Source organism: Coptis chinensis, chromosome 4 (genome assembly GCF_015680905.1).
Source record: "Coptis chinensis isolate HL-2020 chromosome 4, ASM1568090v1, whole genome shotgun sequence".
NCBI lineage: Eukaryota > Viridiplantae > Streptophyta > Magnoliopsida > Ranunculales > Ranunculaceae > Coptis > Coptis chinensis.
The window spans coordinates 21231911-21245400 of record NC_141459.1 but is presented as its reverse complement, the minus strand read 5'-3'; the positions used below and the strand labels follow the sequence as shown (position 1 = coordinate 21245400).

Sequence of the window (13490 nt, the reverse complement as noted above, 5' to 3'; positions counted from 1 at the left end):
GTCAGTTCCAATTTCTGTTCCAGGAGCTGAAATGAAATGTAAGAATGTTGTATATATTCAGTTCAAAGAAAGTCAATGTATTGTTTATAAATGAAATTAGTTAAGTACATATACTTAAGATTTTGGTTACTATTTGGGCCCTAAAGGAAACTGTCCCAAGTACCAAATACAATTTTACTTTTGAGTTCATTTGTGTTTCCCGATGATATCCGAATACAAAATCTAGATTGTTATAGTCAGTTCTTATTGTGATGGAAAAAGCTCTATGAATTCACATATAAACATACTCTATTGCTTTATATACATTGAATAGAAAAACAACATCATCACATGCATAACTATGCATTACATCTACCTGTCTTCCAAATATGACTATCGGTGATCGTCTGATCTTTTCATAGTGTTCTTAAACCGATATAAGCACAGTTCTCTACATTAATGAGAAAGAACTTGGGAGAGTTTGCACCTTGGCATTTGATCTCGTGTTAACTTTGGCATTTTCTTAATCGAGTGTTCGAGTGTATATATGTGAAAGTTTGTGTTTGGATGATTATTGGATATATCATTAGATTGTCTAAAGAAACAATGCCATACAAAGAAACATAAATCAAATGTGCAAATAAAAACACCCTTTCATAATAAGCCGGTGTTCTTTTTATAGGTTTAGACTTTCAATATATATTATCATATTGTAGCCTACATATGTTTGAAAATCAGAATGAGATCTAAGAAAGAAAAACGAAAAGGAAGAAAAGTGCACATGTTAAAAATGTGAAAGTGTGTGATGAGTATTCGGGCAGTTACTCAGGAAGTATATTGGTCTACATCTTAAGAAGTTAATAACCAACAACAAATGCAAATTCTAGGTATATGAAAGGGTTATAAGAGTAACATTTTGAGTGTTCTAATTTGGTATATCTCACACAATCCTTAAAGAATGTGGGGAACTGTTGGAAGCTGATTTTACACCCTATAATAAGTTATTAACTGAAGAATATGTAGTGTTTTTAGGTCGCGTTAAGGATATATTCGAAATAAGTCAGTGCTTTATCATAGACACTAAAAGTGTATGATTTGTAATAGGGAATTATCTTTTACAAATCACATATTTTTTAGCAATTTTTTTTTATTTGATCAAATATATAAGAATTGGAACACTAAAAGTGTTTGATTCGTAATAGGAACCTTCTACAAATCACCTATTTTTTAGCAATTTTTTTTATTTGATCAAATATATAAGAATTTGAAATACATTCAAACTCTCCAAATATAAGAATTAGAAACACACTCAAACTCTCCAAATATAAGAATTAGAAATACACTCAAACTCTCCAAAGAGGTTCCATGTACGTGTGATTGTAGGCTATTAAAAAAGACTATCTTTCATATTAGAGTGCGACATAGGAGAGAAAAAAGACTAACTCTCATATTAGAGTGCCACATAGGAGAGAGAAAATCCTCCATTGGAAGTCTCTGCTTTAGTATATAGACTAGCCATTGAGCCGACCCATGGTCGGGATTGTTGCATAGTATGTTTTAAAGGTTCGGCTTTACTTGTGTTTCGGGCTTATGGTTAGGCTTAATAATTTAGATGTTTTTAGTTTTGGACTTTTGATTTTGCTTATTTTCAGGTCCTTATGTTGTCGGGCGGGTTTGCTACAAGAAATTTGGATTTTTTCACTACTCATAAACTTGCCAAGATATTTAGGTTAATACCAACTTAACTTGCAACTTAAGAATTAGTAATAACAATGCACCTGCAACATGGAAATTAGATGGTATTTGCATGATATTGAATTCAATCGGGCATAGAAAATGAAGGCCGTAGAAATCAAGTGTAAATATCCATGTGAAAGTGAAAGGCAAACTTTTCCAAAAACATACAAATCTTGTAACCCATCCACTAACTGAAAACTATGTCATAGTCATAACCATCACCAGACAGCCCTGAAGTTTTGATATGTATTTGTAATTTGTACATTCCTTGAATATATATACATGTGTTGTACCAAAATGTGTCATCTAGCAACTACACATCGTGCTTCCAGCATTCTGATAACCATAAGGATGCATTTGTAGACACGATTTATTATTCTATACAGTAGCCATCCTCGAATGAACTGATGTACATTGTTTGCCTTTTGTATGATCAATGTAGTAATCCCAAATTGCGTTCTACTCATCTTGTAATCCTGCAAATAAATTCTAATTGAAATGAGACATTGGCACAACTTCTACTGCAACTTATAGGATATACCTACACAGGCTTATAGTCTTATCGATTTTTAAAAAAAATAAATAACCGCACATGGTAACGACACAACAAATTACTATATTAGCTTGACCTAGACTAAAATTAGCTTATAGTGAATTTACATATGAGGAAACGATTACTAACAGAATAATTAAAGTTGTCGAACGATTTTTGGCCAAGATGTATAGGAAAGTCCAAATCTGAAACCATGATTAATAACCGTCAGAGACGTTAATAGAATAAACAAATCCTCATTGATAAATTGACTATCATAGATTTTGTACCTAGACAACATTACATAGGAATGTGAAAAATCGAAGGACTCATAGCTGGTGATGGAAACTATTATTGTAGAAAAAGGTAAATGAAGCAAATATACAAACCTGTTATTACATCATATAGGAATTGGTATTATGATATGCGCACCTTATTAACTGATGTCCCGAGGAAGCTACTCACAATTAGACTCTTGGCATATAGCAAAGATTTAAAAATAAATCAATGTTATAGGCTGTACAATCAACATTAAATTGTCAATTCAACAAACAATAAGCAAGTAAATCCTTTGGAGTTGAGAAAGTTGAAGCTAACCATAACATACCTTTTTATAACGATCAAGTGAAGACAATCCCACGAAGAATCATTTGCATTCGGTGTTGAATTGCCAATCTCAGACCAAAATACACTGATAGAAAGACATCGAGAGCCAAATTAATTAGTAAAAGTGAAAATTACAGCAAAAGATCACATAGAATCAAAATATATAATCAAACAAAGAAATGGTGAATAGATGAGGGATCCAAATATAATATAAAATTACAGCCTAACATAGAAAGAATGATGCATTCATGGTAACATAACAATGATCAAATTATAGTATCCTCAATCATTATAAGGCTCAAAATTACACATACTACATACCAACTGGCAATGGTTATAACATCACATAATTTGAAAATAAAAACAACACCCGTACACGAAACACCAAAATATAGGCTATTTGCAAAGTATAGCCCATGTAAATTAATTCTAATAACGTCCTGGCTATCTTAGAGATAGTAGTTTTGAGCATGTGAAATTACAGTATTGGAATTCCAAAGGAACCCAACTTTATATTGTTACATTGCAAGTCTAAATTAAAGTAAATAGGAACTCTGAAATTCTTTCATTTGGCTAGTATAACATTATATATGTGCAACTCAGATGTACCTGATGAATTGTGATGATAGGCATTCCCAATTATCATATTATCCCAATCTCAGCGATGAGGTGGTGGGGACTCAATTGATCGCATGAACAATCACTACCTGTATAACTGTTGGAAATAAGGCTGGATAAACGCCCACCAGGATAAGGATAAACCACCAAGATAAGGATAACCACAAGGTATTAGGATGAGTGTATGACTCTATCCTATCTGATATTAGAAGAGTATATGACTCTATCCTATCTGATATTAGATGAGTATAGGACTCTATCCTATCCAATATTTAGGAGGTGGAAGAGCTCTATAAATAGACCCCCCACCCCTCACATATTGATCACCCCAACAAAGAAAAGCTCTCTCTCTTTTAATGGTGGCCTCCAACATTTTCTAAAGAAGAAGTTAGTAATTTGTGGAGATTCCATAGGTGGTAACCTCCCAAGCCATTGTCGGTTCTTGGTTCGTGAACAAAGGTTGCTTCCGTTCGTGGTTGGAACTTGACTCCAGCTAAGTTGAGAAGAAGAAGATCTTAAGTGTGCCAAGAACATCATCTTCTCCTGTAGATTAAAGCTTGGAACTTCAAATTGAAAGTCGCTGGACCAAGGTCACGATCTTTGTTCAAAGGTTGAGGCTATTTTATGCATGTGATATAGTGTAATTATACATATCGTAGGAATCATGCATAAGATATCGGTAAAAACCCTACAATAACAAAATCATATACTTTGAGGTTACGGATCCCAATAATTGCATATCATGTTAAAACATAAAGAGAGACATAATGCTTTAATGAAACTAAAACCTTGATACCAAATTTAGTGAAATTAAAGTATCGTCTTCAAAATGAATTGAATTTACAAATATGATAAGAGAGATCAATATTACTCTATACTCTAGCCACCTTACAATAAGTAGAAACCCTTTGGCTATTGTTGCATCCTCGACAATGCAATTATGCAACACAACTAACATGGGAACTAAGCTCAAAAGGAAGGGTGTAAGGAATACTTTTAGGATGCCCTTCTCTTTTAACACAATTATTCTTTTAATCAAATATTGAAAGAATTTTATGTGGCCATGATCAAGAGATGTGGTATGAAGCATACGCATCTTGCAAGATACAATATGCAATAGATTTATACAATCCCCTCGAGGAATAATTCAAACACTTTACATACCGATATTAGGATGCTGAAGTGACTTTTCCTAAGAAAGAAAATTCACCAATAAATAATCGCCATCACATTAGCAGCTACAACCCCATCAATTCATTCTGAAAGGAGTTTCACTGAATTACATAATCAAACCTGCAGCGAATGAAATAGGTGGAGCAAAAACAAAAACTTTATTACAAACTCAAAAGTGAAGTATAATAATTTAGAAATTTACGGAATCCAAAACCAAGAAATTCTAGTTAAAAAGAACATACTCATAATTCGACGGAAAGAGAAGAAAATGACCTTGAGGGCAGATGGAGAATATGCCAAGTTCGGCCGGCTAGCATAAATATTTATTAGGGAAGAGATCGTGAAATTTGACACTGATTTGTGTGTTTACGAACCATTTTTTGATAGTTCTTGCTACCGGACCTCCATTGTGTACATAGCCGGTACTTATCACTCAACCACATGAGCCAGAATCCCTTTCAGTCTCAAAATCCCTTAGGACGTTTTTCTTTTTTTCTCAAGGGTACGAAGTTACCCAACGTTAACAGTAATATAGTTGAGCCCTTATTATGTAATAAATCTTTTTTTAAAACTATTTTCTATGAAAATTTGAGTTTGTGGTTTATCGTTTAAGAGAAACATAATATATGGTATAACTTATTACAGATTACCAAAATCTCTAAATTTTTGGTCTATTGGTTCATTAAACTGTAACCAACATAACCAACTATTTAGTAGGATTAGTAACATTTCTCAAAAGAATTAAACAGTTGATGATACCAAATTTGAAATGGAGAGTATCTATAACTATGTATTTTTTTTTACAAATGTAGGATCTTCAAAAACTTACATTGAGTATTTGATTGCTTTAACAACATCTTCAGCAGGGAGGAAGTCATTGACTGCAACTTCTTTGTTCTCATTCGTCTTATCTTTGTTAAATCAATGAGTTAAGGAAATAAAGAGTATATGTGCGTACAAATAAATACTTCACTGCAATATATATTAGCTGCGTTAAATCAACTTACGGGACTAATACCTCAGAGTTAAGAGTTACGAAATTCCCTTAATTTGAACAACCAAGAGAACCGTAAAGAAATAAAAGCATGAAAGTGGATACAGTCCTCAATGAAGCGACGGATCTCGGCAAGGCAATGAGGAGCAAGTTCCTTGATATCCTGATAATGACGAAACTCAGGGAAATAACAACGGTCTAGTATTTAATTTCATACTGCGTCAAACTGCTGTATCAGTAAAAAAAACGTTTTCCAGATGGTCTTCCCAGCTGCTTTGATTAATTTCACTTTCCTGGGATACTTCCAGCTAAGAGATAAAGAAGAAACTTTGTTAAGAAGACCAAACTAAACAACCATTCTCAAGTATAAAATGGTTTAAAATGCAAAATATAGAACTGTATTCAGAAAAACACCTCAATAGCCCAAACTTTTTTAATGGCCAGTCATAACTATCTCTGGTTCTTCTAATGGCCTTCTTGTGCGAAAGAGCCTTCTTGCTTTGCAGCCTCTTTTGCTCACCAATTGCAGTCCTGCAGTAGCGGGAAGAGAGCCAACAGTAAGTACTTAAGAGATTCCTTTCTTGATTAACACTTAACAGTAGGCACACCAATTTCTGCTTTTATTCTACGATAGTAGAAAGGTTCCACTGATGTAAATACAATATGAAAGCCAAAAGCCAAAAACATACAAAAGTATGATTCTTACATTTTAGCTATTTTTTTTTTCTGCTCTTCTAAAGGTGGTGGCGGAACATAAGAAGCAATATCTTTAATTGCCTGTCCCATTTGTTTAGTTATAACAAAAGTATCACAAGAAGTAGATGTAAGTGTAATCACAATATCAACAAAGTAACCAAATTGAGGCAGCATATGCAAGTCATTTGAGAAATAAAACCAATAGTATTTGCCTATTTGGTCTATTTATGCTGAAAATCATCTTAAATCATTACTTTTAATTATTATGTTGAAAATTAACTCTAAACCATTAAAAAAAATCACAAATGTAAAGAGTATTCTAATATTTTTGGTAATAGTGCAAGAAGCTTTGGTATTATATCCTAACACCTGTTAGTTTTACCGTTTTGAGATTTTGACTCGAAGTCCCCTTAGTTTTTTTTTTCTCAGTACACATGATATATTTAAAGGTAAGCGAGTGAGCTACCTGTAGTTTTCCCAAAGCATCTTCAATGTTACCCGTGCAACAGAAAATCTAATGAGATCATATACTTAGGTAGCAAGAAGAATGGGTAACAAAAATGAAATGAGGATAGAAGATAATTGCAATTATCTTATCAACCCTGTTAAAGAAGAGGGCTCGGAGTGGCAGAGAGAACCGAGAGACTAATGGTGCTTGAAAAGTTTGTTTTTTTGTGTGAAGAAGAAGGCTGGAGAAAATCAATGACAAAGGATTTTCTTTTTCTAGCTATTGGAAGATGTCATAGTTTGACTACAAATAACTAATCAAATTTGTGAAAATAAATTCCATTGATGAGATTGCTTCCTTGTTCGTGCCAATCAGAGTTTTTCTTCTTCGTCGTCATTGGGGTTTTGGGTGTTTTATTTTTTGGTTAATACAGTAGTCGAAAGTTTTTTGGGTTTTTAGGATTCTTATAGTTTGAAGTCGGAGGGCTTTTTCTTTAGAATCAAATTTTGTGTTTGTATGATTCGTAGTTCTACCACGAATTGGTTTGGAGAGTGTTGTGTAATTGTTTTTTCATAATTCTTTGTATCTTGAAAGCATATAACTAATCTCGAGAACATCCAACGCCTGATGTAATTTGTAATAAGGACTGACTCTCAAATAATCAAAATACTGTCCTGACTTTTAATTAACTCTGCGTACCCATTTAAAAATTGTGCTGACGTGGTGCGCTGAAAACCCTTAGGAGCATTTTCGCCCACTGTGCAATAATGGTTTTCGATAGTAGACAAATATGCAAACCATGCTGGGCATTGATTTTTTTTTCTAAGTCTTAAAGTCTTAAAACTCGTCTCTCGAGTTCTATAGTTAACATGATTTTTATGGATTCTAATTGTAATTGGTAATTATGTAGGAAAGGCTCATATATTTTTTTAATAGGGAATAATTATGTTATTTAAGTGACATTAGAAAAGTTTTTCTAAATTATTAATAAAAGAGAGCTTGTTCTAATATTAGCGAGGAAAATTGGAGATAATTATATAATTTAAATGATATTAGAGAGGTTTTTTTAAATTATTAATAAATAGGGGGTTTGTTCTAATTTTTGTAAGGGAGGTGTTTCGAAATTGAGCAACTATGGAATCACAAATTGCCTAATCCATATCGGATTAGTATTGCCTTGCTGTCCAAGAGACTCCAAATTTTATGACACCATATATTTGCAATACTCGTCAGTTGTCAGGCACATTGAATCACATTTAACTTTTTTTTTTTCGCGGTCAACCACTTTATTAAAATTTCTTAGCAAAACTTTTCTCCCAAGTTTAAGCGTAGGGCTGCATAACAAATCCTAGTTGTTGCCTTGTCATCCCATTGATTGTCAGCTTCTAGAATATATTAGTAGTTTTTCTGAAGTCTTTGAAAACGGCCTGTTCAAACTTCAAAGCTTGCCTGCTCAAGTTAAGAATTAAGAAACCAAGTGCGTGGTGAGAAGAAGAAACAAATAAGTCAATTAAGAAAAACCAAGAATGCGATTAATGAGAGAAGACGGTGGGATGTATCAATACATGAGGGTGTTGTTTCTAGATGAAGAAGAAGAGAAAGAGAAAGAGAAAAAATGGTTACTTAGTCTTAAAGAAGTGGAAGACATAATAGGTTATAAGTTTAGCAACAAAAACTTGTTAAGAGAAGCTTTCATACACACTTCTTTCTATTATCCTGAAGAGCCAAGAGAGTGCAATCAAAGATTGGAGTATATAGGTGATTCAGTTCTGAATTTTGTGATAGATACAGAGTTGTTTACTTTGTATCCTGACTCACCTCCTGGAGTACTTACACGGCTTAAATCTGCCAATGTTGACAATGAGAAGCTTGCTCGTGTCGCGGCCAAGTGTGGACTCCATCGATTTCTACGACACCAATTACTTGGACTGGACGATTGGGTAATTTTCTCATCACTGCACTTTTTAATTAATTAATTAATTTATTTTTGTTTAGGTAAGGTTTTCCAATGAATATTTGTTCATTCTATGATATTGTATGCAAGCGATGACTCGTAACGCCAGTCTCATGGTCACGACCCCTTGCTCAAATATGGTTCTGTACCGCGTTCACCATAATTTTTATCAGCCGAAGGAGAAAAACAATGTTTAAAAGTATCAAAAACAGTACCAAAGTACATAACCAACTCATTACCCAACGAAACACCTCCAGCTCTGGGAATGAACATTTTAATAGTGTAGTTTTTATTTATTTATTTTTTGTTTGGCCCATTGGTATCCAGGCAACAGTTGAAATCACCAAAATTTAATACATGTTGCTTTCAATGTTTTTATTAACGTTGAATTTTGCATTAAAGACTTAAGTTATCAGATTGAGCTATGGCTAAAAGGGGGACTACTCTACCTATCAACGAAGCCATCATCACTTGAAGGTCGACCTGATTGGTTAAAAAAATGAGAAACCCCGTATGAAGTTTTCCTGAGATTTTGTTAGAAATAGGCTCTAAGAGCATTTTACCAGTGATACTAACCTAGCATCAAACACTAAATTGGTGTTTTTTCAACTTTAGGAGAGTTACATGTTGATGGAAACACCAAAAAAACACCAAACCAAACACCAAATCGGCCAATATTTGGTTATAACTTTGGTGTTGTATCACACGCGGTTTTGCCAACACCGCGTGGGTTTGGGCTAGATTGTGGGCTTCAATCACGCGGTTTTGCCAAAACCGCGCGAGAGATTAGAAAAGAAAAAAAATAAGAAAGTTGATCGCGTGGTTTTTGAAAAACTACGTGGGCTTGGGCTTTTAAGATGGGCTTCACTGGCGCGGTTTATCCAAAACCGCGTCATTTGATGTCGAAAATTTGATGTTCCTCCTAAAGATGGTTGGTGTTTTTTTGGTTTGGTGTTTGGTTTGGTTCAAATTTTTGGTGTTTTTTTGGTTGCTCTCCTAAAGATGCTCTAAAGCACGAACGCACCTCCTAATAGGCTGTGTTTGCGTCGGACGCATGCATCGGACGCGGGTCAACGCCTGGTCAAGACGCGATCAACTAAACCGACGCTGGTCAAAAGACGCGATCGGGGCCTTGTCAACATGGTCAAGATGCAAATTTTGACTAAAAAAATAAAATCAAAAATCAAAATAATATTAAAAAACTCAATTTTTTCATTTTTTTTGTTTTGTTAAGACTTATGACATGTTTTTAAAGTTTGATTAGGAAATATTAAATTTAATTTTGTCACTATTTATCTTTAATAGTTTTGAATTTATAAATATTGATACATTTAATTTAGTTTTTAATATTTAATTTATACAAAATAAAATTATAAATATTAATTAATTTCCACATTTTTGTCGTGTCCACGTCTTATTTTTTTGAAATATAACTGAGTCGCCGCGTCAGTGTCCGCGTCTGTATTAGTGTCTGCGTCCGTGTCCGTGTAACATAAGAAATAGGACATCCCATGATAATGGATGAAGGAAGTGTATTTTTGAGTTGAACTAGGGGAGTAATATGTTGTTCACCCTAGACCACACCCTTTTGTACCTGTTTTTTCAGTCTAATATATTCCAACTTACCGAGCAAAATAAAAAGTGTTGTAATGTTGAGCAAAATAAAAAGTGTTGTAATGTTGTTTTTTTTTTTATTGCACAGTTGCACACTAATATTACGTGCACTTAATGACTCTACCTTATAATGACTCTAATGTTATTCTAATCCAAAAAGTGAACTTACAAGATGAATTGAGGGCTAATATTTTGTAGAGATATACATCATATGATGAAGAACACTCCCACAAAAAATCAGCTCAATTGAATATGTTTAATTTTGTCAAAAATTGTTATGAAATTTTAAAAAAATTAAGCCGTTGGATAATTTTATAACATCCTAAACAATTTTTAACGAGATTGTACATCTTTAAATAAACTGATTTTTATTTTTAACGAGATTGTACATCTTCAAATGAACTGATTTTTGTGAGGATGATCTCTATTGTGTGGAATATGGTCTAACTAACTCTCTATTAACTTGTACAGATTCAAAACTTCAACAATGAGATTCTGAAGTATCCTGTGCATTCTAACGGACTCATTGATACACCTAAGATTCTTGCAGATACAATGGAAGCGGTAATCGGGGCAGTTTTCAGGGATAGCAATTCTGTTGATACCGTGTGGAAGGTGTTCAAGAGGTTGTTAGAGCCAATAATTAGTCCACAAACATTGAAAGTACATCCCACAACGGAGCTTCATGAGTTCTGTCAGAAGAACAGAATCAGTATCCGTTTTGTGGAGGGCTCGAATAACGAGAAAAATTCAACTTATCATGTTGTTCTAGGAAATAACAACGAGGTAATTGGTACAGCTATTGGTGCTTGTAAAAAAGAAATTACTAAGAATAGAGCAGCAAAAGCTGCATTAGACCATCTTAAAAGCACGATTAGCTAAGTAGGATAGTATTATCAATCAGTCTTGCATGTTTGCTGATTCTCACTTGTAATATTTACACTGTAATTTTGAAAAATATATTTTGAAGCCATTAGTTTTGTTCATGCAAAGTGATAATTTTGTTGGTGAAAAACCAATTTCTGTGAGCTGTTATTTGCAAAGTCACATATTTTTCCTGTGTCGAGCCCAATTTGCTAAACCCGCATGTGGCATTGTGCCTTCCCTTCTTTTCTTCATAAAACTCCTCCTCAAGTCTTCCACTGATTCACGTATCTACATGTATAAAGCAGTAATGATACACATCTACTATCACTTCTCTCTTTAAGAGTATGTCTGAGGTGGACAGTTTCCTTCCTATGTAGTAACTTTCCAGTACTTGGTTCTGCCACATGGATCACTTAATGACACGTGGATCTCTAATAAAACTGTCCGCCCTAGATTTCTCTCTCAATTAAAACTCTTAGAAAACCGAAAGATTTCCCTATATTGGCCTCGAGTCTCCCTCTTATCTCTTCCTGATGGTATTGTTTTTTCTTTGGCTGAATGAGAATAATGGTCAGATTCAATCCAAGTATCGCCTAGGCTAGATTCAATCCAAGCTCAATCCTACTAATCAAAATCTACCTGACATATCTTCAATCTTGAATTCTTTTGAGTGCTCGGTTGTGTTTGATGAGAAGCACTTTGACAATTTTTGAATTCCATTGTTTGTCCAGATAGCTTAGCTTCACGAATATAACCCACAGTCACATGCCCACAACCTACAATATTATGAAGAACCTGAGTTGCACCGATTAAAGAAGCACGGTGGATTCGAATTGCTTAGCTTATAATGTTGATTGGAAGCTATTTGAAGATGAAAGAGTTTGAAAAACACGCTGGCATTGCAAAACTCATCCTTGAGAAAGTGTTTTTGAAGTATTATTCTTAATTTCAGCTCATATATATATATATATATATCCACCGATGACAGACTCTCTTAGAATTATTAACCTATTGAATGCTAATGAGCAAGTACCCAGCCTTGATACTCTTTCAAACACCTTGGTATACTTTTGACTATCTTTGTAACTATTTGAATCTTTAGATGATCATTGTTAGTATTTTTACCCTATCTCTAGAAGAGTTATGCCCTTAATGGGATCTTTGAACAGTTATGAAGTAAATCATGATTAGAAACCGATTATGTTACATTGAAGGAAACTCTGATATAACAAATAATTTGAACCTCTTTTTGTTGATTTAGTGAGTGTTTAATGAGGAGACCACTTACAATAGATTTTGCAGGTTCTTTTTGTAATGGAGATCAGCTAAGGACGTACTTTAAAATACATTGGTAAGATTAACTTAAGACTGCTTTGGTAAATTGCTAATGAGGGCCTCACAATCTAGCTTAATTAGAGCCTTGGACAACTATTCTAACCTTTCTTCGTTGAAAATGGAAGGAGAGAAAGGTGCAGTTTGTGTAACAGGTGGTGCAGGATATATAGCATCATGGCTGATTATGAGGCTCCTTCAACATGGTTACTTTGTCCGAGCTATGTGATTCACTTACTTATTTCTTTTGTCAGCCATTTTAATTTTAAATTGTTGTTACTGGAATGCCGTGTTTTTTTTTTATTGATAGTATTATACGTTAATTGCAATTTATAGCTTATAATCATACTCATAATTACATTCCATACTCATTTTTTATCTGGGTTTCAAGGAAGATACAAGCCAACTCATTAATTTCCTTAGTGCGCAACAAAAGTTACAAATTTTTTATGCAGATCTTGAAAAGCCAGAAAGTTTTGAAGTAGCTATTGATGGATGCGTTGGTGTTTTTCAAGTCTCTCAACCTATGGATTTTGAACAAAAGATACCCAAAAACACTTTAATCAAAACGTCTATAGATGGAACTATTGGAATTATACAAGCATGTTTGAAGTCTAAAACAGTGAAAAAAGTTGTGTATACTTCTATTGCAATGTTTGAACAGTTCCCAGGAAATGAAGAAGAGGCTCTCTGACCTCTTGCTCCGGACTATGATCATCTACTTTGGCTTCAGGTCAAAGGTACATTGATTGTATGATATTCACAATTCTATTCAATGTGTCTACACTAATATTTTGATACTTTTCAATTGATAATAATGCCTATTACTTAGTTGATTTCAAAAAAATTGAAAATTTTCACACTAACTTATTTTGCATGTGCAACTTCCATCAACTCCGTTATACTTATTTAGCCATTTAGGAACATGACCATACGAATT

The 13490-nt window shown here is 33.8% G+C and overlaps 2 protein-coding genes and 2 long non-coding RNA genes across 4 annotated transcripts; 2 read left to right on the top strand and 2 right to left on the bottom strand.

Moving 5' to 3' along the window:
• Positions 1–2295: 2295 nt before the first annotated feature.
• On the bottom strand, positions 2296–2944 carry LOC147502554 (uncharacterized). The gene is made up of 2 exons (XR_015220017.1): positions 2856–2944; positions 2296–2722 (listed from the first exon to the last, which is right to left on the bottom strand). It is a non-coding gene; the product is annotated as an uncharacterized LOC147502554 (long non-coding RNA).
• A 2236-nt stretch (positions 2945–5180) lies between these two features.
• On the bottom strand, positions 5181–6242 carry LOC147502553 (uncharacterized). The gene is made up of 3 exons (XR_015220016.1): positions 6054–6242; positions 5745–5947; positions 5181–5551 (listed from the first exon to the last, which is right to left on the bottom strand). It is a non-coding gene; the product is annotated as an uncharacterized LOC147502553 (long non-coding RNA).
• A 1971-nt stretch (positions 6243–8213) lies between these two features.
• LOC147502552 (ribonuclease 3-like protein 3) lies at positions 8214–11379 on the top strand. Its single transcript, XM_086607324.1, has 2 exons — positions 8214–8723; positions 10823–11379. The coding sequence occupies exons 1-2, from the start codon at positions 8310–8312 to the stop codon at positions 11231–11233; spliced, it is 825 nt and encodes a 274-aa protein (XP_086463450.1). The 5' UTR covers positions 8214–8309; the 3' UTR covers positions 11234–11379.
• A 1292-nt stretch (positions 11380–12671) lies between these two features.
• Positions 12672–13244, top strand: LOC147502551 (noscapine synthase SDR1-like). The gene is made up of 2 exons (XM_086604559.1): positions 12672–12764; positions 12942–13244. Exons 1-2 carry the CDS (start codon positions 12672–12674, stop codon positions 13242–13244), a joined length of 396 nt encoding a protein of 131 aa, XP_086460685.1.
• The last annotated feature ends 246 nt before the right edge of the window (positions 13245–13490 follow it).

What these genes read in the sequence shown, in the direction of transcription:
- LOC147502551 (XM_086604559.1), top strand. Translation starts at nt 12,672, where the DNA reads ATGGAAGGAGAGAAAGGTGCAGTTTGTGTAACAGGTGGTGCAGGATAT. An exon ending in TCCTTCAACATGGTTACTTT is followed by an intron (nt 12,765 to 12,941) that starts GTCCGAGCTATG and finishes CTGGGTTTCAAG; the next exon opens with GAAGATACAAGCCAACTCAT.
- LOC147502552 (XM_086607324.1), top strand. Translation starts at nt 8,310, where the DNA reads ATGCGATTAATGAGAGAAGACGGTGGGATGTATCAATACATGAGGGTG. An exon ending in TACTTGGACTGGACGATTGG is followed by an intron (nt 8,724 to 10,822) that starts GTAATTTTCTCA and finishes TAACTTGTACAG; the next exon opens with ATTCAAAACTTCAACAATGA.